The sequence below is a fragment of the Stegodyphus dumicola genome, chromosome 1, assembly GCF_044657685.1.
Source record: "Stegodyphus dumicola isolate Sdum_Otavi_A_Nest chromosome 1, ASM4465768v1".
NCBI classification, from domain to species: Eukaryota; Metazoa; Arthropoda; class Arachnida; order Araneae; family Eresidae; genus Stegodyphus; species Stegodyphus dumicola.
The window spans coordinates 36,904,809-36,932,625 of NC_140768.1; the positions used below are offsets into that span (position 1 = coordinate 36,904,809).

General features: G+C 29.2%; 1 protein-coding gene across 3 annotated transcripts in view; it reads right to left on the minus strand.

The window, feature by feature from the left end:
• Window positions 1-12: 12 nt before the first annotated feature.
• LOC118186159 (uncharacterized) overlaps window positions 13-27,817 on the minus strand; it is a 268,685-nt gene continuing 240,880 nt past the window's right edge. For all 3 annotated transcript variants that reach the window (XM_085813997.1, XM_085813988.1, XM_085814006.1), the window contains 4 exons: window positions 17,240-17,356; window positions 13,426-13,683; window positions 11,882-12,112; window positions 13-9,140 (listed from right to left, as the gene is read on the minus strand). In XM_085813997.1, the coding sequence (XP_085670123.1) occupies window positions 11,921-12,112; window positions 13,426-13,683; window positions 17,240-17,356 (567 nt within the window). In that variant the 3' untranslated portion in view covers window positions 13-9,140; window positions 11,882-11,920. The remainder of the gene's footprint in view (window positions 9,141-11,881; window positions 12,113-13,425; window positions 13,684-17,239; window positions 17,357-27,817) is intronic.

Consider the following 27,817-nt stretch of genomic DNA (forward strand, 5'->3'; position numbering starts at 1 on the left):
AAGACAATAAAATACTCTTTTTTTCAAATTTTTATTTATTTTATGTATTTTTATACAATGACTAAATAAGAAAATGTTACTAATGATATAGTCTCAAAAGAAACCACATGCAGTTCAACAAAGGCTTCATATTATTAAGCACAACAAAAAGGGAAAAAAATGCTAGAATGAGCAACTCCCTTTCTTCCAAACGAGAAAAAAAAAAGCATTATGTACTTCTAATCACATTTTCAATAAAGTTAACACTGTAACTTGATTAACATTTTAATATGACACATTCACAATAAACAAAATAAATACAAATGTCAAACAATGCCACAAGAATAATCCCAATGACAAGACATTTTGATTTTTGTTTAATATTGCATTAACACAGAACACTGAAGTAATTACAAAAATTGGAGGTTATATATTTGTACAAGCAAGCAGAATATATTCCACAAATTAGCTATCTTGCTTTAAACATATACATATTACTTTTAGAAGATGCATTGTGTTCTTTTATCGATAAATTTAACAATGCTCTTATACATTTAAATAGCCTGGAAAATTTTTATGAAGTTCCAGATATATATTTATTAGGTACAAAAATATATATTTCAGTAGGCCCTAATATCAATTTTAAAGTATATATAAATATTTATTTATGCTTAGTCTATAGATTTTTAAATAACATTGTGGAAATCACTTTTAATTTTTTAACTTTTAAGCTCTTCCTAATTAATACACAAATAACAAAGACTGTGATTAATCTTCAAAACCGAAAAGGTTTTTTTTTTTTTTCCTTCCCCTCAAAAAAAAAAAAAAAAAAAAAAAAAAAAAACCCTACATAGATATTGCCCCCAAAAAAATAACTTACACACATATTAACACCAGAATGGGTGTTATTTTAAAAACCTATGTAAATCACCATGTCAACCTATTTTTTAAAAAATTAGTGTGTTTTGTTAAGGTAATTTGCTTGCTGTTTTACCATTTATCCTGCTTTATAGCTAGCACTTGATGTACGCTCTGCTTTAGACACTAAGCTACAGGGTGACAAATGTAATGCACTAAAATGTGTGTGTGCATAACAAGCTTTTTCAATGTATTTAAAAATCAAATAAGCAATAACATAATATTGCTTTTTGAAATGCATTTTAGGATAAAATGAGTGCAAAATTATGCTTTGAAGTCCAACAACTCCTCTGAATCCTAGTTGCTTACTTCTAATTTAAATGCTTTGAACCCATATAAATAAAATATTGTACTATATAGTGACTTCCTATTGAAATCTTAAAAGTTTCACTTAGGAGTCTGACTCTATTTATCACAATTATTCATTATGCATTGTAAACACATTTATATTTTTAACGGCACTTTTTACGTTTAGCCAGCGCAGGTGACAAAGTCGCCAATAATGGTACAACAGATGCCAAACGGAATATCCTCACTGGTAACCTTTCATGCCTCCTTTTCAAAACAAGTCGAAGCCATTTCTTATCAGATTGATTGCTTCTTTCAATACTGGCATACAATTACATAGAATTTTTACCAGACAGTTCAATTTTATCCCCTAAGACCATTCACAGTAATTAGTCAATAAGGATGCAATTACATCGCTTACCTGAAGCCAAAAATAGAGAAGAGGCAAAGTCAAGGTTTAAATTCATCAATTCTAATGAGAATAAACTAGCGAAGTAAAGCACTGTGGTTTTACATAATTTCTGAGTTTACTCCTATGAATTGAAATAATTCTTGCATTTAAACTTGTATTCCAAGTTAAGATTTAAATTAATGTAGATAATTACTGAGAGAATTAGATTTTTGTAGCGTAGTTTACGTGAGTTGAGATCACTTGGAGTCACATGATATGAACCGCCAAATCAGGATGTTGAATAATGAAAGCATAGTAAATTCTTAAATTAATGTCCTTTTACAAATTTATTGTCTTTATTTATTGGCTTTATACAAAATTTTAAATGATATTAAAATGTTTATGCCTTCAAAATAAGAAATTCTTAGAACTAAAATTTTTTTATGTGTACGCTGTATGTTGTTGCCAATAAAGTGTGTTTGGCGAGATTTGCACCAGCGAAACGGAAAAGTACCTTTTTAACTTACTAATGCTTGTATGCATTAAAATAAATACAAAAAATACACTAAAAATATATTTATTAGAATTAGATTTTAGTAGCGTAATTTACGTGAGTTGAGATCACTTGGAGTCACATGATATGAACTGCCGAATGAGGATGTTGAACAATGAAAGCATAGTAAATTCTTAAATTAATGTCTTTTTACAAATTTATTGTCTTTATTTATTGGCTTTATACAAATTTTAAATGATATTAAATGTTTATGCCTTCAAAATACGAAATTCTTAGAACTAACATTTTTTTATGTGGACAATGTATGTTGTTGCCAATAAAGTGTGTTTGGCGAGATTTGCACCAGCGAAACGGAAAAGTACCTTTTTAACTTACTAATGCTTGTATGCATTAAAATAAATACAAAAAATACACTAAAAATATATTTTTACAAAGTATGCTTCCCTGGAGCTGTTCTTTAACCTGCTTCCCATGCTTTTAATGCACATCTACCTTTTAAGATAGAAAATAACAAATTCATCATATCTTTGACTAGGATTTTTAGATTATCAAAGAATAAATAATTTAATATGTTTTTCGATGTGCTGTTTGACTGCTGGCACTGCAACTTAACACATCAATGAAGATTTAAATTTTTGGTGAAATAAATGAGTTTATTTAAGACTTAGCAGTTTTGTAATTATTTCAGATGCAACTGATATTTTGTATTTCAAAGCTTAAGCCTACTGGCATTGTCATAATAACTGTGTAGCTCATAGTACATACAACTCAGCATCGAAAGAAGAAATTCCTTTCATTGGACTCCAGTCTAACAAGCTACTATAAGTCTTTAAGAAACTTCCAAATCAGGTTTTTATAAAACAAGTTTCATGATGAAATCCTGAGACAAGGAATACGAGAAATATCTATGCATCAATAAAAAGGTTACCAAGTATGTGGAAAAATTTATGAAAATTATTAATAATACATGAGAAACCCTTTCTGGTGTTAGGATACTAATCTAAATTACACTAAAAATTTCCATTAAACTTTTACGAACAATTTTAATTATGAAAACACTTATTATATACAAAATTAATAGTTTTAAATAAGAAACATTTTGCCCCATTTACTTTAAATAAATCTAATATCATATTTTCAGTTATTTAAACAAATTATATGAGAGATGCATACAACATAGCAAGATGAGTATTTTATTTAATTATTTTAGAATGTTCAAAAATTAATATGCATAACTTTCATCTTAACTTATTCAGCTAAGATTAAATTAAACACTCGCTTTCAATACAAAGGAAACTGTTTTAAGAAAATAAAGTACTTAATGTAAAATTAGCATTTTAAAAGTAATTTAAAATAAGGAACATCAAATTCAATTAATTTTAACAATATGAGATAAAATGGTGACAGATAGCACTTTTCAAGAGCAAAACTGATTACAATATGATAACTATAAAAATTTACAGAAACTGTATAAAAATAAATTGAATCACATGTGAAATATTTCACCCTTCTATATTAGAACTTTTAGTATTTGATGGCATTTTTCAATATACATATTTTCGTATATTTGATATATCAAAGGCAAAAAAGTCTAGCTATCTTTTAAGGTAGAAAATGATAATAAAAGAAAAAATTTTTATATTGAAAAATCTAGCTACCCTTCAGGATATGAAATAATTAAAAGGCACAAGGGTTTTTCTTTTCCTTAGTTTTTTTACAGATAAGAATATGCAATGAACATTGGCATTTAAATTTTAATGAAATAATTAAAACAATGCATTTAAAATACATTAAAATCAAGAATGGTTCTCATAAAATTATGCTTTTGTAAAAACAAAGAAACTTTTTTAATCCTGCTAAATTAATAACTTTTTAAAAATTTAATTACAGTATTAAGTACAATTACACCTATGACCTGAAAAAAATACATTAATTTATACAAAATTAATGCATGTACAACTATACAGCAATAAAGTATAAAGCTGATAAAGAATATTACATCATATTTTTACAGGCATACTCCTACATTTAACAAAGAATAGATTAACTTTTAAAAATATCTGTTTTTTAAAACTCTGGAAACGCGTTAAAAAATAAGCAAATATACAAGAATTCTAAAAAAAATGAAAGATCTGAAATGCTAAAAGTTATAGAAAATATTTTTTCATAACGTGATTTACTGAAAACAACTTGAAATATTCATTTAAATACATACATACAAAAATTCATATAGATGAAATTAAATTTTAATATAAATTGTATTGTTGTATTAATGAGCACAATATAATATTTGGATAAGGCACACTATACCAATTATATTTTCATATAAGGCATTATGGAATTTTTATATTATCATTTTATTTTTCCGAAGAAATTATTGATTTAATTAATAAATTTTGCTCATGAAATAATGGAATTATAAGGCATGCCATCTATGAAATCACTCAGGAAAACTGAATATGTTTTAAGCAAAGACCTTTGCCCATACATAATTCTAAATAAATTAGTTACTAACTTTACACACACAAACTCTAAAATAAGTTAGTAATACCATACCCACTTCTCAAGATCATTCAGTATAATTAAACGCATTTTTAGAAAATACAATTAAAATTTAAAATCATGTAATATGAGTTAAAAATACACATGTATGAAAGGAATAAAATCAGATCAAGATTAGACTAAGAAAACATCATTAGTAGATATAAAATTTATATGCATCATCAGACTATATGATGCTAAAGGAAGATAGAAAGACTATAATCTGAAATTCACAAATCATAAAGCTTTTAAAGGATCTGAATGCTATAAGTGAGGCAGTCCATAAAAATCTCCAATCAGTTGAATTCTTTACATCAATTTTATGACCTCATAAATATATTTTAAAGTTTATTCTTCCTAAATAACTTCTGTTATCATTATTAAAATTTTCAATGATCAATTAATTATTAATTAAACAAACTGATAGTTAAATGAAAGAGTACACCTATATTTTTCATTTCCATTCATACAAGCACAAAGAATGAGAAGAAACAAATACAATGTCACAGTCTAATGGCAAATTAGCACCTATGTATACAAATCTACTTGATTATCATCATCTAGAAAGGACTTATACTACAAAAATACAAGAAAAGCATAAAATATACATTTCAGAAATCTGTAACCTCATGCTTTGAGCTTCATTTTTCCCTCCCAGTGACAGAGGCTTCAAAGGAAATGATATGTCAGTATCATAGCCAAGCTCATAGCCGCTCTAAATTATAAGTAAAAATTATTTTGTGCAATAACTATCAAACCATGTGAGCATTATTATTATTATTTTCAATAAGATTGTCCTTCAAACTCTCCCACTTTGCAGCAGATGGTAGTATAATATTTTGGTTTTATGCAACATGAAAAGTTATAGGAATTAAATGTTATAGGAAAATGAATGTTTAATGACTTTGCTGCATATTGTAATCAATCTAGTCAAAATTTAAACACTTCAAAAATTACAAATGCAATATTTATCAAAAGACAGTGTAATATTTCACAAAAGCTAGAAAAGTAATTTAAATCATATCATAATTTATAATAAGAAATATGAAAAAAATCCCATAGAAGTATTACTTTATCTTGATTAAAAATCAATTTTTTATACATATTAAAAATTCTTATTTGCTAAAAATTATTCATTGCTTTAAAATGCTATAAGATTAAACTTTGTTATTAATAATATATTGTTACAAACATACAACATTCAAGATAACATACTTGAAAATATATAGATATGCTTAAGTACAATTGTGGCATAAGAAATTATAATTCTCAAACTACTGTAAACTTTATCAAATATTGTAAAAACAAAACCCTATTTTAATTATATAAATATTATATAAATTATAGACACATTATATGTATTTCTTACCTAATCCAGTATAATACATCTTCAGGAATATAATTTTGTTTTTTAATAGGATTGGAAGAAATACTGGTGTCTCAAAATAAAAAGAAAATCAAGTAATGTAATGCAAATTACAAAACTCATAAAAAGTTACAGGATATTTAGATCCCTGTTTTCATGAGGTCTAATTTTTAAAAATAACATGCATACTTCAATAAATTAATAATGCAGAAACTGCAACCAAATTATTTATCTATGCTTAGATATTTTTCTGCCATAAATTATCTGTGGCAGTTAATGGTAAGCAGTTGCTAGGAACAATAAAACATTTTTCGATTTTTTATTTTCTATATTTTGACTATGGATATTAAGTATCAATCAATTTGAAGAAACACACCACAAAATCAATTTAATAAAATGTGTCAAAAAGACTAAGATTAAAGATTATTTTAATGGTTGATAAAAATCATCTAATTCATGAAGTGATGAATAGCAAAACAGTTTCTATTATTGCTGATATTCTCAACACTATTCCTAAAGAAAATGTAAAACGAGCAATAATTGTTTGATAATTTCATTCTGCTATTTTCAAAATTATATGGCAATAATACACTGTGACTAAAATTTCACAGTGTATTGTCAGTATTGTAAGTCATTTTATAAATAACCTTTTCTAGAAATACTCCTATATTAATTTTTTCTTTTTAAAAAATTTTTTAAAGCACACTTTTTTGTTAACACAGCTTCTACAAGAATTAAAAGATAGTCTTTAAATATTTACCTACATGTAATATAGATGATATACATGAGATTATTTAAATAAAATTCAATAATTCACATATTGACATAACATAGAAACATAGAAAAAACTTTTTCTAACACACGATCTAGAATATTTATTATTTAAATAAATTTATTTCCTTATAATGATTATATAAATCGATTTCTGAAAAGTGGTAATAATTAATTATGTCTACCTATTAAAAGGGAATTCTGATAAAATATTGGGTTGCAGAAAATGTTCATAAATTTTATGATGATATCAGGAATGAAAATAAGAGGTATACAGAACTAAATTAATATCAGTATAGGAATATGAACACAATGAAAATGGAAACTTGAATATCTCTTCAAAAACATTCACATCATCATAGTCCACTTTACAAAGTGTTCCAAATAATGTACATAGCAGAATAGCTATATTTAGAAAAATATGCAATCATAATAATATGAATATAAAATTCCCTACATAAATTTTTTTTCTCTAAAAAATTCTTTTATATTTTGCAAATTCTAAACAAACTATTATGATTTAAAGATGTATTCTTTATAACAAAATTCATCTATGACATGCCAGTAAATAAAAAAGTAATAATAATAATAATAAATATTTATAGTCAAAAGCTCTACAACAAATCAAAAAATAAGATACAATTTAATTCATCAAATTTCTGTGAATATGTATTTCAGAGATTACTGAAAAGGAAAAAATAAAATGCCTATCAGTCTCTTATATTAATCATTTAATTCAGTTAATATCAAATGGCATGTCCTAAAACGTATTTTATTGAATATTCTTACATCAGAAAATCTTATTTTCAATAAAAAAAGCAATTCTATCAGCCAGCATGAAGCATCTTAAAATTCATTACACATTTGACATGTATTTTTAAAGAAAACTAATAAATATTTATTTCAATACCACTATGACTTAGAAATGTTTTATAATAATATGACATTCAATTATTAATTGCATGTAAATATATCTCAACCAACAATAAACAGAATTTCAATTAACTCAATTTTTCTTTTTGGAATATCACACTGCAATCAGCTCAAATGTTCCAGAATCAAAACACTTAAAATTTAAATATTTTGTTTTTGTTTTATATGGCAAAATTCACTGAATTTAGATATATAAAATTTACTTCTTTAATTTAGATTTTTATACAGTAGTTAAGACTATGACAGCTTCTTACATAAGTAAAAATTAAAACAATAAACAAACTATGAGCCAGAAAAGGGGAGAAAAACTTTATCAAGTAACATACTTGTAATATTCAAAACAAAAACAAGTGATGATGAGACAATGAAAAGTCTAAGATCATTTAATGATATATAAATACTATTCAAATAGAGCCATAATTATTAACAGTATGCACTTGACAGCTATTGTGATGCTTAACAACATAACTAAAACTAAGTGCAAATGTAGTCACATAATAAATGCTTAACCTTTTAAAGAAGAGAAGCTTTAATTGGTTCTCCATGAAATACAAACATGCCAATCTTTAATATCATAAAAAGTGCATTAACTTCAAATCATCTATTGTCAATCGTGCAACAATACATCCTATTAAAGTCTTAATTACTAAAAACTGCAGAGGTAAAAGATTTAATTTAGCAAGACACATGTATACAATAATTCAAAAAAGCACCATAGAAATGCCTAACTATAAGTTACTACGTTCATTTACGCACTTTTAACAATACATCAAAGAGTTTTGTGTACCTACTTTCTCTTCCATTATTACAAAATGCATTGATGAAATGTAAAGTTTTTTTTTATAAAACAATACTATATAAGCTTTAATAAATTTGTAAGTTTGTTATCTTCGGTAAGATTCTCACATAAATATACTAGAAAAATTATTCAGTCATGATTAATAATGAACAGTTTTCAAGAATTTTGTTTAAAAACATACTCAGCAGAATGACAAATTTTACTTCAAACAATCTTTGAAGCAAATGCGTTATTATCATACGTGTATTCCACTTAACATAACGCAAAAGAAAATAAAAATTACTTACTGCTTAAAGTAAGTTCTTCTACTTAAAATTGAAATTTGTACATAAAATGCTAAATCTCATTTACAGAAGACCCTGAGAAGGGCAGTAACAAGAAAGATAAGCTGCACTGATTTTCCTTTCTTTATCCTTTTTTTTTTTTTTTTTTTCTTTTTTTCGGTTTTTGCAACAGCACAGATCACAAGTCTTGAAGGAACAAAAATTTTGACATTTATAAATTCCATCAAATGACAAGACAGAACAAATTTGCTTAAACTTCTTCATACAAATCTTCTTTCCAGAATTACTATACATACCACCAGACTTGTAGTAACCAGATATAGCTGCTCAAATGGTTTCAAACCAGTCAGCAATTTCTATTCAAAAAGGGATATAAACTTACTTTTCTTTATTTATGTATAAATATACATGTTAATCATCAATTACATATTACAAAACCTGACAGTATTTAACTCTTTCGCATCGAGAGAGGGCAAAATCTCAATTCCCCAAACATCGAAAATGCCCGTATCTAAGAATTTCTCCTGGAATGCTTTTCCTTCCCCCATGACAAGTTGAATACTACAGCGCTAACAATAGCCTTACTTAAATAAAGCAAGAACTTCTTTCTTCGACGCTTTGACACTGTGTGAAATTCCCCCTTGGGACGGGATTGCAACTTCGCACATCAAAAGCTAAACACTGACAGTAAACAAAGGAAACAAGGAAGCTACTTTTAGTAGCTTCAAAAGAATGGTTGACATGTGATTTAACAACACCTGAAAGCAATGAGTAATGCAGTAACGTGATGGGGGAAAGCACTGGGTAGGAAATTATTCAGGCGTTTCGGGCGTCCAGCCGATCTCTGAATGTTTGAGTGTTTGGGGCGACTTCGATGCAAAACAGTTAACAGACATTTCTAGTTTAAATAGCATCTCAGATACAAATGAGAAAAAATTGAGATTTCTTAAACTAACATTATAATTCACATAAAACAAACTTATATAAAAATATCATTCAAATTGTTCTTTTTCGATATGCACACTTAAATTGCTACATAAACTCTTTTGTGGCCTACCTTATAAAATTTACTTCCAAATGAAATTGCTCATAAATTTTAAGATAATTTTTTACACTTAAATTTGAACTTTCCTCTATTTAGATCCATGTTTTTGGTACAAAGTTTGAAGTCATGATTTCCTTTAATTCAATACACAGCCAGCCGTTTTTGATAGTTTCAGTTTTTGAGGAACCTGATGGAAAGAAGTATCTTATTTCTCAATGGAACCCTGCGATTTTATGAAATATTATTTTGTCGATATCAAAATTCAAAAGAATTTTTTAATATCATGCTATTCAAAAGTTTCAGTTTTTGAGGAACCTGATGGAAAGAAATATCTTACTCAATAGAACCCTGCGATTTTACGAAATATTATTTTGTCGATGCATATATTTAAAAGTAGAGATATATTTGAAGTGAAAAATAAAATTTGCAGATTCATGATGTATGTTTACTATGTTTTCCTAAAAAAAAAGGGGGAGGAGAGAGAAAACACTGAGGGACATACAGAAAGCGTTACATTATTTCAGCATAAAAATTAATTTCAGTCATTAAACATATGTTATAAATATAGTCCATTTTGTTAAAAAGTTTATTTGCACATTAATATAAAAAAGGTCTGATAAATCTGCACCATGCTGAATTTTCTGAAAAACAGTTTTATATATATATATACATCATGAGGTAATCACAGGTATCTACATACTATCAAGACTCCTGCATATATTAAATGTAGAAAATAGGCTAAGAAAAATATTTAAAAAAAAAATTCATTGAAGGGAAAAGTGTGTCTATTCTATTCTACTATATACTGTAGCATACATTTAGATTGTCAGTTTACTATATACTGTTGTCTCTTGATACCAATATTAGCATTATCTTATATAAAATTTACATTATTGTCTTTAGAAATTAAAAAGGAGAAAGGAGAAAAAGGAGAAAAGAGGAAAAGGAGAAAAGAGAAAAAGGAGAAAAGAGAAGTACCTAAAGGGACAAAATTTTGGTCTGGTAACAAAGCAATAGCAATATAATTGTACACAACAGGAAGTACAGTCACCCCTACTACTTAGTGACATATTAAAGTAAATGACATCATAATTTTTATGGTATATAATATTCCATTCACATTCATAATGACATCTTAAAAATATTATCACATATTTTCTTTGCATACTATGACTCTTCTCCACTTTCTGGAAGCATCACTTGTGATATTAATTAGCATAATATGGCATTTTAAACAGACACCAGCAATACAATGCTGATAAAAGGAGCTGCCTGTCAAATTATTGTAGTCACACAAGACACATTAATTACAGTTTCAGTACAGTTAATTTAATGCAAAAATGAATTACTACTTTTAATTTTTTTTTCTTAATGTTTCTTCTGGAATGTGTTACCTGATATCTAAAAGCATTTGTGCACTAACTTGGTTTATTTGATTACGACAAAGCACAAGGTCTATCTGCCTATTTGTGGACTAATATTTTAGCAATTTTAATGTTTCATGTAACAGATTTAGATTTATTTCAAGAACAAATGGGAAAAGAATTACATATATATTGCGTAGGTGCAGAATATGCGTGTAGGGGGAGAAGAATTTCTGACTTTGATTTTTTATGTTTGCAGATTCATAGTCTATACAGATCCCCCTTCCCCCCCCCAAAAAAAAAACTGCAATGAAATCAATAAAACCTTTTTCAATATTATTTTTAGAAAACAAGTCATGTAACAAGAAATCCATGCAATTCAAAATCATTTTCTTGAAGGTCAATGGTACACATTTTATTTTAAACCAATTAAAAGTTGCATGCACATTTTCTCCTAAATAAAAAAAAATGGCATATTAAATAAAATCAGATTATAGTTTCACCTTCAATGACTTTTTTAATTATAAATTTTAAATGAATAGTAAGAACAGATGACTTTTGAATAATGCTACTTCAATTTATTATTTTATTTTGACATAAATAATGCAATATAAAATAATTAAAATATATCACAGTCTTTTGAATTTATATTGCATTTAAACAATTAAAAAATAATAATAAAACATACCATTCTTTGTTATCATATAATACGCACAGAGTCTTTTTTTCATTCAGCTTCTCCAAGGAAATCTCGATAACCTTCTGCTCCAGAAAAAATAACATCAACCCAGATTCTCATTGCCTCTGGTGTGGGAGCCATGAGGTAATAAATCCTGTCATAAGTTTTTACACAAAACGTTGATTGTGGACATGGACTTTTAACAGAATGTTGGTGATCTACATACACATCTTCTATAGCCTGTAAGTATAAAAAAAATTTAGCCAGAATAAGAGACAGGAGTTATATTCGGGCACTTTTTGATTATCGGCAATCCCAGTTTCAACATATAGTAGAAATGTCACATTTTTGGCATGTTTTTGAGTATGTTTGGGACGATAACCAACTCACATATGTGTGTACAGCCCACATACTTAAGTACATGTCGATTTATGTACTTTAACCAGCATTTTGTTGGCAATTATTACTGGTTGTAGAAATGCAAATATTAGCTATATTGATTTTTGGTACTTTTCCATTTTGCCAGAGCAGATGATAAAGTCCCCAATAATGGTATAACCGATGCCAAGCGGAATATCCACACTGGTAACCTTTTACGCCTCATCTTCAAAACAAGTTGCAGCCATTTCTTATCAGGTTGATTGTTTCTTTCAATACTGGCATACAATTACATAGAAATTTTACAAGATAGTTCAGTTTTAAGTCAATTAGGATGCAATCACACTGCTCACCCAAAGGCAAAAATATAGAAAAGGCAAAAAAAGTCCAGGGTTAAATTCATCAATTCTAATGAGAACGCACTAGCGAAGTATAGCATACATAATTTCTGAGTAAGCTAATTCGTAAGAATTGAAATAATTCTTGCATTTAAACTTGTATTCCAAATTAAGATTTAACTTGAAATTAACGTAGATAATTACTGAGAGAATTAGATTTTTGTAGCGTAATTTACACGAGATGAGATCACTTCGGGGTCACATAATGTGAAGTGATGAATCAGGATGTTGAACCATGAAAGCATAGTAAATTCTTAAATTAATCTCTTTTTACAAAATTTTAAACAATATTAAAATGTTTATGCCTTCAAAATAAAAAAAATTCTTAGAACTAACATTTGTTAACATATTTTATGTGTATACTTGTATATGGTATGTTGTCGTCAATTAAGTCTGCTTGGCGAGATTTGTGCCAGCGGAAACGGAAAAGTACCCGATTTTTTTCCCTTCATCAAATTTCTTATTTCTTTTAAAATGTCTATTTTCATTAGAATTTATGAACAAAAAGTCATTAAAATTGACGAACAAAAGTTTTTCATTAATTCACCAAGTTGCCAAGGAGTTGGTCTGGGGTGAAGATGATTATTATTAAATGAATTATTATGAAAGCAACGCAATTAGGTTGAGATATTAATATATATTTGCCATACACAGAAATGATTAGAAGTTCATACATATAACTCATTCAAACGATTTGCTTACGATATTAAAATACATTGCAAAAATATCAAACCTAATGTATCAATTAACATAAAATGTTTACAACTGCTAACTTACTTGGAAATTTACACCGCCTTTCAGTTTAGTCTCGCCTTTATCACTGTAATACAGCAAGGCTTTCTGGATGCGGTCAAAAACAAACCACCGTTTTTTCCAAGTCTTCCAGGCACCACCCAGTTTATGAAGATAGCCATGGCATGATGTTGCTGTCAAGTGAATGTGAACACAAAGTTCAATCTGATGACCGGCTGATTCAATGTGTTGACGTAAATCAAATTCAGCATTGCGAACAGGTAGGTAACGTGTTAATGGGCGCTAACAGAAAGAGAAAAGTATACTTCATGCTTACGAATAGTAAGAATTTCATTATATAACAATAATTAAAGGTATTAACATACACTTTTAATAACTGATAGTTTTAAAATTCAATATATAAAAATGTAACTAAAAACACAGTGCCAGAAGTTCAGAAAGTTGAATACCTAATGCAATGCCAATATACATATATTTTCAATGCCAATATTATAAACTCTTATGTAACCTCAATTTTTACCACATACAGGAAGGCATCTGGTCAGAAAATTCTAGACAGAGGTGGCCATGAAGGCATCTCTCCAGCTTAGCCAATCTAATCTAATCTTGCAGCTATTATGCTTATATAACTACAATGGTGTTTATGAGGTTGATCTTTGGATTATGGTAACTTGGAGATTTTTTGGCGAAAATTTGCGGACCAACTCTGCTATTCGCTGCCATTTTGTCTTCATGAAGTAAAGACATGTTTCTTTTCTTTTTATTTACTGAACACTTTTTCCTACAATCTACTAGCCGAATTACACTTATGCTAGAAATTTTATGTAACAAAACTGCTTAATCATGACAAATATTAACTGCAAAATTGGGAAAAATTGCACAATCGCAAACTCCTTGCCCGTTTTTCAGAATAGCACATATACATAAACCATTTACACGTCGACTTATTTTTACTTAAAAAAACATCCATGAATTGCACAAAAATGGCATTTCACACACTCTTAACTTTATCCATCTACACTGCTATTTTCTCATAAATTACGAAAATTTGCACGAAAATGCAAAAAAATTCTGTGAATCTTTAAACTCGGTAAAAAGCACATATATGAAATTACCTGATCGCAAAAAAGTATATACCCTTTCCAAGGATGAACATCTCCACGTATAAAATAAATAAAATATCCAAAAACTTTTACCTCTAAATTATCTATTATATTATATACGTCACCAACGAATTCATACCGCAAACATTACAAATGGTTACAAATACTTAGTGTCAAATATTTAAATTATTTCCATACACGTTTACTTCAACTGAAACGTATACCAAATTCCTACAAACATAAAATTCACAAAATAACTATCATTTAATTAAAATATCACTAAACCATGTACACGTAGACTTATTTTTACTTAAAAAAACATCCCAGAATTGCACAAAAATGGCATTGCACACACTCTTCACTATATCCATGTACACTGCTTTTTTCTCATAAATTAGAAAAATTTTACGAAAATGCATGAAAATACCCTACATATTCTACTCAAACATATTCCAAAATACTACAAACATATAACTCACAAAATCACGATCATTAAATTAAAATATAATTTAATTAAAAAACACTACTTAAAATATAAATAAGCACATACATTAAATTAATAAAAATTAGATTACAATCCTAATTACTTTAAACTAAATCATAGCTCATAACAATTTTCCAATAATATCATATTAATTTATTTACTCATTACATTTAGAACAATGCATAAAAATATCCTCAAATGATTAAAAATACTAACTTACCTAATCTTCAGAATCTTCATTACGTGGCACGCACACTTCCACTACTTCACACAACACACAATGAAGCTTAATACAAAATAATATAGTACTACAGTTTTCCAAATTCCCCCTCCCCTTTTCCGATTAAAGAACTGTAATTTGTCCATTAATGTCACATGACATATCTCATGATCTCTCATTTCCCTCACACAATAATAATGCGTAATCGGAACTAAGTACTTCTCCCATTATTACCAAAGTCCTAGGTAGTAACCTTTATCGCCTCCAAAATATCGCCAAACTACCAGTTACCATATTCCAAAGATCAGTCGTTTATGAACACTCAATTTTCATCATCATAAATGAAAAACTCATATTTTTATTTTTAAAATATTACAATAACTAAAGTAATAAACTCTGGGAAAAGATAAACATATATTTAAAATGCTTCATCTAATTAGTAAAATGTTTCATCATAAGTATTTTTTTAAACATAAAGATTTAATCAAATTTTTCTACTCACAGCTAGTAATAGTTAGTTAACAATTAAAAAATACAATACAAATAATATCATAGCTGCCTATCTTGAAATATGAAAAATGAGAGTTTCTGGAAGGTTTTCACGCTATGTAGCCACACCATTTTAAAATAACTCAAAATTTATTTAAATTCCCTTTATAGTGCATGATTCAGCTTATTCAATTATTTATAATGTAATTCTTATGTAAAATATTCTAAATTTTATGTTCTTTGACTAATTTCATTTTGTCAATTTCTAGCACCTTTATATTGAGAAAATTCCGAATATAAAAGAAAAAAATAATTAACTTACATACTATTATGTGGATAAACTTTTTAAAGTACCACATACTGATCAAAACAAAATGCAAATATTTACTAGCAGAACATTTTTTTGATTAAGTTGGGTTACTTGAATATCTGCCTAACAGGAGGAATGTCTTCATGAAGGATTTTCTGAAGGGAACTGACTCATATTTATGTCACACACTAGCAAAATCACAAAAAACAACAAGTCAGCCCGCCCGTTTGCCTGAGTTTGAACCCAAGTCAGGTCAAGCTACCAGTATTCAGCAATCTTAACCATTCACCTCATTTGACTGGATCTTCATAGACAGTTCTACAAATATCTACAGCAGATTCAGACAATTCAGAGGAAAAAAAAATTAATAAAAAAAGAACAACATTTGCACAACTTAAATATCATTAATTCAACAATGAAATGTAAACTGTGCAAATTTTATTGGAACAGATTATTTTCATTAGTACAATTTAATTTTATTGTTGAAAAGCACTTTCATTCATAAAGGTTAAAAAATAAAAAACGGGAGATTCAGTAACCTATCAGGAGACGGAGATGTGCCAAAAACTGTTAGAGTCACCAGTACAGTTATCAGGACTAGATTCAGAAATATATTGTAAGTATGTACATATGTATGTATGTGTGTGTGTGTGTGTGTATACACTTATATGTATATACATACATTTCTAAATCTGGTCCCGATAACAGAAGAGTACCGAGTTGGCAGCTGTATGATACAATAGGATATAAATACTGTTTAGTTGAAAGGACATAATATGATGAAATATATATTGAAATGCTTATTAATTTTTATGTCTGTATAGATAGAAAACAAGTCTTATCATCAAGAAATACGCAATATCAAACTACAATCATACATAACAATTTGGAATCTTTCTGAGGAGGTGTTTCTAAACAAGACATTACAGAGTATTTTTTCTTTCCAAAAGAGGAAAGAGGAATATTACACTAGCCTTCCTTACATTGAACCCTTGATTCTGTACATTTTGAAGAGATTCTGAAAATTCCTTCAAAATACACAAAATTTTTCTTACAAAATTAACATCATTCTAATAATGATTTTTGCCTCATTTTAAATTTGCACAATCAAATAACTACCTTAATATTACAATAAACTGAAAAATATTAAAATAGAAAAGATTAACTTCGCATAAGCAGAAAATATTTTCAATGATACATACTTAGCATATAAAACAGCACATATAACTTACTTGAGCTCTAGGTTTCTCTCTTCGCCTTATTTCAAAATTACCATTCTCGTGGTGGTGGTTGACTAAAGGTGTCTGATCTTGAAATGCAGACTGTATGGCACGCTCTTTTTGAAGCACCTACAAATAGCAGTTGTTTTTAAATTGAACAAAAAAATAACTTTGTAACACAATCAAATTTTTAAATTAGTAATTATTTGAATATAAAAGAAATTTACACACAACTTCTGCCATTTTGCTGATTATTCAAAGGTAGAACTTATGAATTTAATACTGAGATAAAGCTAACAGATAAATATTTTATCTTAACTGCTTTTGTATGTTTTGAAATAAATAAAATGAAAAATGCATGTCTTGATAACTGCAAATAGAAATGATCTGAGATATGAATTAATCCACAGTCAATAATCTAACAGATACAATCAGAAAGCTGTACTTGAAGTTCTAACATTGCAGCTCCAGAGACTAAACAGCATATTAAAACTTAATTTGTTATATTAAAACACTAACTTTATTGAACAACATTTCTGCAGTTCTTTAAGCATAATTTAAAATTGAAAACCTTTATCTGAAATTACTCTGGATTAATTTTGAAGGTGAAAAAACACTACAGTATAGGCCTTCTCTCCAAAGATTTTACAACCCCTTCTAGGCTCATAAATAATCAAAAACTTGGATAGTTCTAAACTATATTTTATAGCACTAAATAAAATATATTATATTTTTTTAATTATTTAGATTATTTCACTGTTCTACAAATGTAACAATTAAATTATTCCATAATATGACAAATTAACTATTCATTCTTTTGTTATTAATCAATAAAACTTGCTTATTGTTTATATCAAATTTATGATTCAAAAACTTAATTTAAGGTAAAATTACCAAACTTAACATTTACTTTTTCGTTAATAAAACCTTTTTAAGTCTCTTATAAAGACTATTCATAAAAATTACTAGTATTTTTAAAAACTTTTTTAAGTATGATATTAACATCCCTGATAGTCACGTTCTCTAATGGGACCATCTCTGCTAAAAAACATAACTGTCAGAAACTGTGAGTAGTTGTCTTAAAATGGTTTCACTGTTCGATTTTTTTTTTTTTTTTTCGTTTGTGTGTGTGACTAAAAAAAACACACACAGAAATTTTTAAAGGCACATATTACCTAATAAATTATTTAAAATATTAATTATTCCCTGATATAAAACTAAATATTGATGACAAATATTAAATGCATTTTTTCTCCTCTGAAATTGCATGATACTAACTGAGCAGCAAATTATGCTATTGTACTACAAATGTGACTGACCATTAATAATCGAAATATTTAAATTATTTGCTTCATACGACAAGGGCTTATCCGGATTACAGACAAAATTTATGCAAATAGTTTTTTTTTTTTTTTTTTTTTTTTTTTTTCCCCTTGGGGTCAATTGGGAAAGAGAAAAAATTAGAAAGAACATTACCCGTGATGAATAAAACAAGGCAACAGGATCACCAAACATAATTCTACGTCCAAGGCATTTTTATTCGCAAATTATCCTCAATAACAATAAAATTTTATTTCAAGGAAATAATTCTGAAAAACCTAATAACGAATTTCCGTTTGTTAGTCGAACATTTCTATCTGTGATTCATGATATGAAACAACAGATCGCGCAACATTTAATTCGACACCTGCACAGCATTTTGAAGTGCACATTCACATACAACACTAAAGCATGCCGCCGATACAAAAGTTACGCAAAAACGACATGATAACGAATCAGATAAACCGACGCACTAGTACCTCCTACTCTCGTTCACGAAACGTCGATTTCAGAAGGTCTTCAGATTTGGCGAACAAGCGCATTTTAGTTCAGCCACACTTTCATATTCTTCAAAATTTTAACACAGAATTAAACACGATCTAGCATATACATAAAAAAAATTTTTTTTTAATCTGAAAGGTTTCAGATTTTAAATTACGCCCAAAAGGGTGTTTTTAAACGTTTTGTGTGTTACCTTTATTTATTAAATATCATGTTCTTTGAACTTAAACCACAAAATTCAGTTCAATAGCAATAATTTTAAAACGAGCAAGAATTTCTGATACACAGTTTCGCGCGCTGGAGATAAAAAAGTCCCCCCCCTCCCGTAGAGTGTTGCCATTGCTCGCTTTTAAATCGTTGAGTTTGTTACTCAAAAATTCGTTAAAGTTTTACAAAATATGAAATCGATTATAAAAAAAATTCCAAATTTGGTCTTCCACATGTCCATATTCGTAGGAGGATCACGTCATTCAAAATTCGATGGCTCTACGTACCGCTATTTTATCACAATGCGAGAAATATACATACATTTATGCAGATTTTCCATTATTTAATTTCTTCAAATATAATGCAGGATTTTAACATTTGGTGGCAACAGTTTGAAAAGTGATTCGCCGTTTACAGTGATTCAACGCAAAACGAAAACAATAGTCCTTTAGGGACAAAACCTCTTTGGGCTAAAAAAAAAAGGGGGGGGAATTTTTGATTTTACATCACGTTCCGTCCGGTTTCATAACATTACTTCCTCTCTTCTCAGTCTTCTGACATTTAAATGTCACAAATCATATGCCACCTGGATATAAGCTGAATCTTACGATAGCTCAAAACAGGTGGCACAAATTGTAACCACTGTTGTTCTTAAATTAAAAAATTTGAAATTTGAAATCGCCAGATTACTGTCTAATACTATGGAGAAAAATTAACCATTAAATATAATAAAGAAAGAATAATTAAAACAGGAGAATAAAAATAGAATAATTAAATCAGAGAATTATATCATGAAAGGTAGGAAACCTTTAACAGGAAATAATATATAAAATTAAAACAAATATATTTCAAAATTTGAAAAAAAAGTCAGTAAAATTAATAAAATAATTCAATAATAAATTAATATAAAATAAAATAAAACTGTTCAAAATTCCGTAGTCTTTATCAAAGAGCGGCCGAAGAATTTTGAATAGAGCTATGGCTTCTGAATTACACAGTGAGTAAAAAATGTATTGGCCAGTTAACTATATTTGATCATATTAGCTAACAAACGAAATGCTTGGCAATTTTAGCTATACCTAACGAACACAGCAGGTAACAAACACACAAATCCTAATGAAACTTTCATTTTTTGTGCCTTTTGCACAAAATAACAACAAAAACGTAAATTTGCATGTCAAAAAAGTATTGGCAAAATCATACAGCAAAATGTGGAAACAAAATTTAATACTTCGTATGCATACCTTCTGCATTTATAACAGCTTATAATCGATCTTTCAGAGGGAAAAAAAGCCAAAGTTTTGGTTGTATTATTGAAAATTTTATGCCATTCTTGCAGGAGTATAAGCTTAAGTTCATCTTTACACGAAATTTTATGTTTTCTGATTTCTAGGTTCAATTTGTAACATATATTTTCAATTGGATTTATGTCAGACGATTTAGGTGGTGTCTTTAACTGACGTGAAGCCTTATAGAGTAACCACTCCCGGGTGAGGTTCATTATACGCGTATACGGTCATTGTCCTGTTGAAACACGAATGATATTCCTAAGTTAAGATTTTGGGCCCTGAATTTCAAGTTATGTCGCAATATGTCAATGTACGTACGTGCTGTCATAATACCATAAATCGTTTGGGGAGTGGTGAGGTGTAGTGGTGGTGCTGCCATACCAGTCCCACGACGCTCCCTCCACCATATTTCACAGCCGGTGTTAAATGCTGTTTTTCCAGTTTTTGGCCTTTTCCACACATATTGTCGTCCATCACTACCGAAAATCTTAAACTTCGATTCGTCGGAGAAAATAATTGTATTCCAAAACTCGTCTGATAAATTAACATGAAATTTTGCAAACTCTAATCTCTTTCTCCTGTTATTTCTGAAATGAAAAGTTTTTTTCTAGTTGCCCCTCCATAATAATTTTCATATAAAACATTCCGTATAGTCTCGACACTAAAAGTTTTATCCGAAGTATTAGCAACATCTTTGGCTAACCGGGGTGTACTAATTTTACAGTTTTTCTTAACCTCTTCGATAACGCCACATTTTTCTCTTGCAGAAAATATTCGAGGGCGTCCACTTCTAATCCTATTTTCCGTCGATCCTGTCTCGTTGAACTTTTCTACAACACTTCTAACAGTAAATAAACTTATGTTCAGTTGTATTCCTATAGCATAAGTTAAACCCTCATTTCTGATTCGAATAGTCATGTTTTTAATATCCAACTCCCACCACTTCGAAACCATTTTATCACAGTATTAGCAAAATAACGTCTTAAAAGAGCATTGCAGACTCTATGCCAATAAGATTTCTTATCAGTCTACAGATGTGACCTCAACATAACAAAATTTGCATAGCAGTTAGAGCTTTGCCAATACGTTTTTGACATGCAAATTTATGTTTTAGCTGCATATTTTGCGTAAAAGGTATATTAAAAGGAAAGTTTCGTTAGATTTATGTGTTAATTACCTCCTGTGTTCGTTATGTCCATCTAAAATTGCCAAGCATTTTTTTTTTGTGAGCTAATATGGTCAATTATAGCTAATACTGCCAATAGTTTTTTTACTCACTGTATCTAGATGATTGTTAATGGCAAAAACATTTAGAAATAAAAAGTCAACTGAAAATGCCAATTAAAAGAATTTAATTAAATTCAAAACAATCAAAAGGCTCTAAAAGTGCAAAAAAGTAAATTAAAAGAAATATTATTTACAGTTGTCAACTCATAAAGCAACTGATTACAGTACATTTTATTATGGAATAATAATATAATTTAAAAAAATTAATTTAAAAGCTCCAGCATTTGTTTCTGGAATTTTTTCTTGAGCGTAAAAACTTAAAAAGAAAACATTAAAAACGCACAGTACTGTTTAAATAAATAAATAAAACGGGCACGAAACGACACAAAAAGACGTGCAGTTTATACGTAATTGCAAAATTTCATTCCTGATAGCAAATACAATGATTTTACTTGATGGATGGCAACGACAGTGATCAGAAATCAGAAGTTTCGGCCTTCAACCAAACAGAAAACACTTTTTATAAACTGTTTCTAAACTGAATAACACTAGCAGCAAAACCCATGAAACTTATTAAATTTTAAATCTCTTTTTCAAACTAATCTACAAGATACTTGAAATATCGCATTTAAGAATTTTCAGAAAATTAACGGCGATATTCATCAGGTGTTTTCTTGGGGGGGGGGGTATTATTACTATCAGCGTACTTGTTTATGACATCCATTATCAGGTAACAATGATTATATTTATTTCTGATAACATCAAGAGGTGATGAAATTTACCTTTATTTCGACATTTTTCAGCTGCAGATTTATTTAACGAATAACACTATTTCCGGCTAACTCCATAATTAAAGTTTTACAACAGCATCCTCGATTCAATGTCATCCCTCATTATCAGTCAGTATGGGACGTAGAGTAACTCATCACGATTAGTAATAAAAAATTTCGAGATATGATTAAATACTGTGGTCTGTTTAAAACTGTTACTGGTGTCAACAAAGGATGAAGTCAAAGATTTTCTAAGGATAAAGAAAAAGGTACATATAAATTCATGATAAAAACTGTCACAAAATTTCGGCTGACATTTTTACATTTGGAAATTGCAAGCTATATGTGACATTATAATGCTTTTGTTTCTTACTATCGAAAAGATTTACAGTATTTTTCCTTCTTTTAATATACCTAAATTTTTGACAACTCTATAAATATACAGGATTTGTAAAATGTCTATTTTAGAGGGTTCATAGAAACTACAGCGTTTTGCGCTATTGCACAATAGTTTATATCCGTTTAAGATAAAGTAAAAAAAAAAAAAAAATTAAGACTTCCCCGGAAAAAGACTCAAAGGTTTCAGATTTTAAATTACGTCCAAAGGGGCGTTTTTTTAACATTTTGTGTGTCGCCTTTATTAATTAAATATCAAGTTCTTCGCACTTAAAGCATAAAATTCAGTTCAAGAGCAATATCGCAAAATAATTTTAATATGAGCATATTTTTAGAATTTCCGATACACAGCCTCGCGCGCTAGAGATAAAAATATATTTTTTTTTCTGTACAAAGTTGCCATTGCTCGCTTTGAAATCCTTGAATTTGTTAAAACAAAAATTCGTTAAAGTTTTACAAAATAAGAAATCGATAATAAAACAAATTCCAAATTTGGCTTCCAGATGCTCATATTCGCAGGAGGATTACGTTATTCAAAATTTGATGGCTCTAGGTACCGTTATTTTATCACAATGCGAGAAGCATACATACAATTACGCAGATTCTTCATTATTTAATTTCTTTAAATATCATACAAGGCGATAATATTTAGTGATAACGATTTGAAAAGTGAAACAACGCTTATAGTGAATAGACGTAAAATGCCAAAACGAAATTAATAGTTCTTCTGGTCAAATTGCCCCTTTGGACTAAGAAAAAAAAAAAAAAAAAAAAATCTGAAATGTTTCAGATTTTAAATTACGTCCAAAGGGGCGTTTTTTAACATTTTGTGTGTTACCTTTCTTTATTAAATATCATGTTCCTCGCACTTAAACCATAAGATCCAGTGCAACAGCAATATCGCAAAATAGTTTTAAAACGAGCATATCTTTAGAATTTCCGATACAGAGACTCACGCGCTGGAGATAAAAATGTTTTTTCTGCACAACGTTGCCATTGCTCGCTTTGAAATCCTTGAGTTTGTTAATCAAAAATTCGTTAAAGTTTTACAAAATATAAAATCTATAATAAAACAAATTCCAAATTTGGGATTCGCAGTAGGATTTCGTCATTCAAAATTCGATGGCTCTATGTACCATTGTTTTATCACAATGCGAGAAATAGACAATCATTTATGCAGATTTTTCATTATTTAATTTCTTCAAATATAATGCAGGACTCTAACATTTTGTGGCAACAGTTTGAAAAGTGAACCGACATTTATGAGTCCGACGCAAAATGCCAAAGCGAAACTAATAGTCTTTCGGGATTCAAATCCCTTTGGACTTAAAAAAAAAAAAAAAAAAAAAAAAAAAAAAAAAAAAACACCACCACCTCTCAGATGTTCTAGTAGAATTTTATGTCAGAGTAAACAATACATCGACTATAAAGCGAGACACAAGCGTTTTTAACTCTTATTTAAAAAAATTTTTAATAAAATCAGATCTAAATACTGCTGCTGGGGTACATATGGATGACCTTGGGGGCTGAAATGGAACACATAGTAACAATCCAGACATTTTGTATGCGTAGGTGGGGAAGCGCAATTCAACTCAATGAGTTTCGTTCCAGAACAAAGGGTTCTCTTTCGGTTAGTGTATTTTAAGGAGGAAAAAATTACAAACGTTTGCCATTCAAAATCTCTCAGAGGAAGTTCTCTAATCCTGCAACAAGGAGAGGGGATATTTTAGGTACGAACAAGACACGCCATATAAATAAATATGAATGCTTTGTTCTGTTGAGTTCTATTTGATTGATCTCGAGAAATTTGTAACTATCTAGTTGCCCAGATTGGCCAGATTTGAATCCTCAATACTTTTATTTGCATTGGTAACTCAAGTACGCAGTGTGTTAAAAGAACTCAACGTTCCAGGCATTTCCAGAGCTGTTAATGATGAGTCATGTAACCTAAACTGTAGCTAGGGTTTTTTAACGCCCGGGGGGGGGACAACTGAAGATCTTACGCGTTCGTCCTATTTGCTAAAACTGGAAAACATTTCATTCTAAAAATTCGTAACATCAATTTGGCGCCCACTGGATGCTGCGCCAGAGGACAGAACCCTCTAGCTATGCCCCTGCATGTAACAGTGAAATAGGTGGCAACCATAGATTGTGACACCTAGTATGTATAATAAAAGAGTGTTAAAATAGTTTCACTACAAGACTTCTACAATACAGGAAGTCCAACACTTTTGTCAAGTTTTTCTGATACGCAATTCATGAAGATGACGTGGAAGAAAATTTAACATGGAAGACCTCATTAGAATTTTCATCCACGTAGCAACCCTTGAATGTCTTATTTCACTGCAGACATCAGTACTTATATTTTATGCAAACGGAATGACACAATTATAAAAAGAACAGCTACATTTCCAACAAAGAAAGACCTACTGCTATTTCTGAGTCAGTCGAAAAAGGTTTACTTTCTTTCACAGCGGAAAAATTTTTATGATCTATAAATGCCACCATAACGATACATGCATGCATCAGGACCGGCAGAAGCGGGCCTGAAGGGCGAGCTGAAAGCGGGCTTGAAGGGCCTGAAGGGCAACGAGCTGTAGCAACCGACAAAATATAGAGACAGAAACGTAGCGCCGGCTTTACGTATATTTTCAGTATTCCTTTGTTTACAATCATATAATTGAATCAATACAGCAGCTCTGTGCAAACATAAAGTGGGATTAAAGTGAACCTCAGTTTATTCACTCCCATAGTCTAAGAACTCGTATACAAATTTTAGTCATCATGTTTACTTTTGTTATTTCATCTTTACGTCTTCTGACAGTTTCTAATCTCTTCTACTAGACTACCTTAGTCTTATAAGATCGTATGGCCTTCTTTCCTCCCGTCCCCAATCTGCACTTTATTTGTTTCCTTCAATTACATTTTCAGAATCTTAAACATCGGCAGTAACTTCAGAAGTTCGATATTTTCGACTCAGGGTCGGCAAGACATTCGTGTTTAACTATAGTAAATAGCCATAAATTAGGATTTAAGTCAATTCATTCCAAGCTCAGCTGTGAAATTCGATAAGCAAGAAAAAATTCTGTGCGACAATATGCGTACAGACCGGAACAGAGATAATTTACATAATCGAGATGTCAGTATATTATCAGTTTCAGTGATTCACCACTCGTATATGTCCTAACAGATAAATAGAATACTAGAATCCTTTTAAGAATATATATTATTGCTGTATAAAATGTTTTTAAATACAGGGTGAATCACCTAAAACTTGCACTACAATTATTTCTGAAATAAAAGCCGCTACTGATGTACTGATTTCACAGAATGAAAATGTAGACTAGGGCTCATAATTTGAGATCATACACGGATTTTAATAATTATTAGATTGTGTATTTGTTGAACAAAGTTATAGTTTTTCAAACAGCAAAAAGCCTATTGACATCAATAAAACGACACTAAAGGAAATTAGAATGTCAATGGCGTTTTTGCAGGATTCTAGTGCATATAATTTACGAATTATTGCTACATCGAAATTATAAAATACCGACTGTAGGATTTCTGATTTTCTGCCCTTTTTTCCTTCCCGGGAATATCCGAGAAATCGCCGGAACATAACAGTCATTCCCGGTTAATTAGTTATTTTTACTTGATATCAATAATAATTACACAAAATAAGGATAATATTCCTAAATTTCCAAATTTATACTTTTGTATACTATATTGAGCTACAAAATGCAGATAAAATATATTAGTTATTCACTTTTAAAGGATAATTTAAGAAAATATATATACTTTTATCACTCAGCCTAATTCTCAATTTTGGTATGAACAACCCGGCAGCAGAAAATGCCCTCTCAGCTGGAGGAATTGTTTTCAAAGCACACAGTTTTATAATAATTAATGATCGATTTACCACTGAGTCAAACAAATGCAGTTCTTCCATCGCTGTCTTGCTCCAGATAGAATTCTTGCTAGTTGAACAACATGGGATCTTTGCCTTAGTGGATAGTTTTTTCTAATTTTTCATCCAACATTAAAGATTTCTCTTTCAAAGTTAGGGTGCTCTCTTCTTCTGAATACGAAGAGTTGGTTAGCGATACGGCTTCCTCATAAAAAAGGCCTTGTCATAATTATTTTAGCTGGTTGAATCAAAGAATTTTTATTTGTTAAATGTGAAAGTTCAACAGTAACTACAGCAGCATCACACTTTCTCCCATGATTTAAATATTGCACTAATCCAACTAAACTACTAACACTGCGTCTCTTAGCAATTTTTTGGACCAGATAACATTTCACAGTCTTAGAAAAAAAAATTGATTTTTGTTGATTCAACTCTCCAATAACATTTTCTAGACCAGTTTTTACTAGATAATGCCACAAATAAACAAACAGACGCGCACAGATTTTAATAGTATAGATATTTGAAATATAATTTTATATTACCTTTTTGCTAAAAATATCCTGCAATTAACATTAAAGGAATTTCACATAACTTCATATAAGTATTCATTCATAAGTATATCGCCCTTTCGAGCTTAAATTTTAGTATTTCAATTATTACTAGTTTTCAGAGTAAAGAATTATCATCACAGTATTCCCATATGTGATACAAACATGGGAAAAAAAGAACCACTTTTGTGTCTTTGTCCACTGGCTTAAATTAGTCCCATTACTTCACATTCACACAGACAGTTGCTGAACAAACGCACAATATTCAACTGTATTTAAAAAATAAATAAATTATGCTGTTACCTCACGAAACATTTAAAGAAGCATGGATGATGAATGTAGGCCAAACCTCATCAGCTGTAGATTAATAGCATCCTTTAAAGCAATAAATGAAATAATAATAAAAACGGTAATGAGGAAATGAC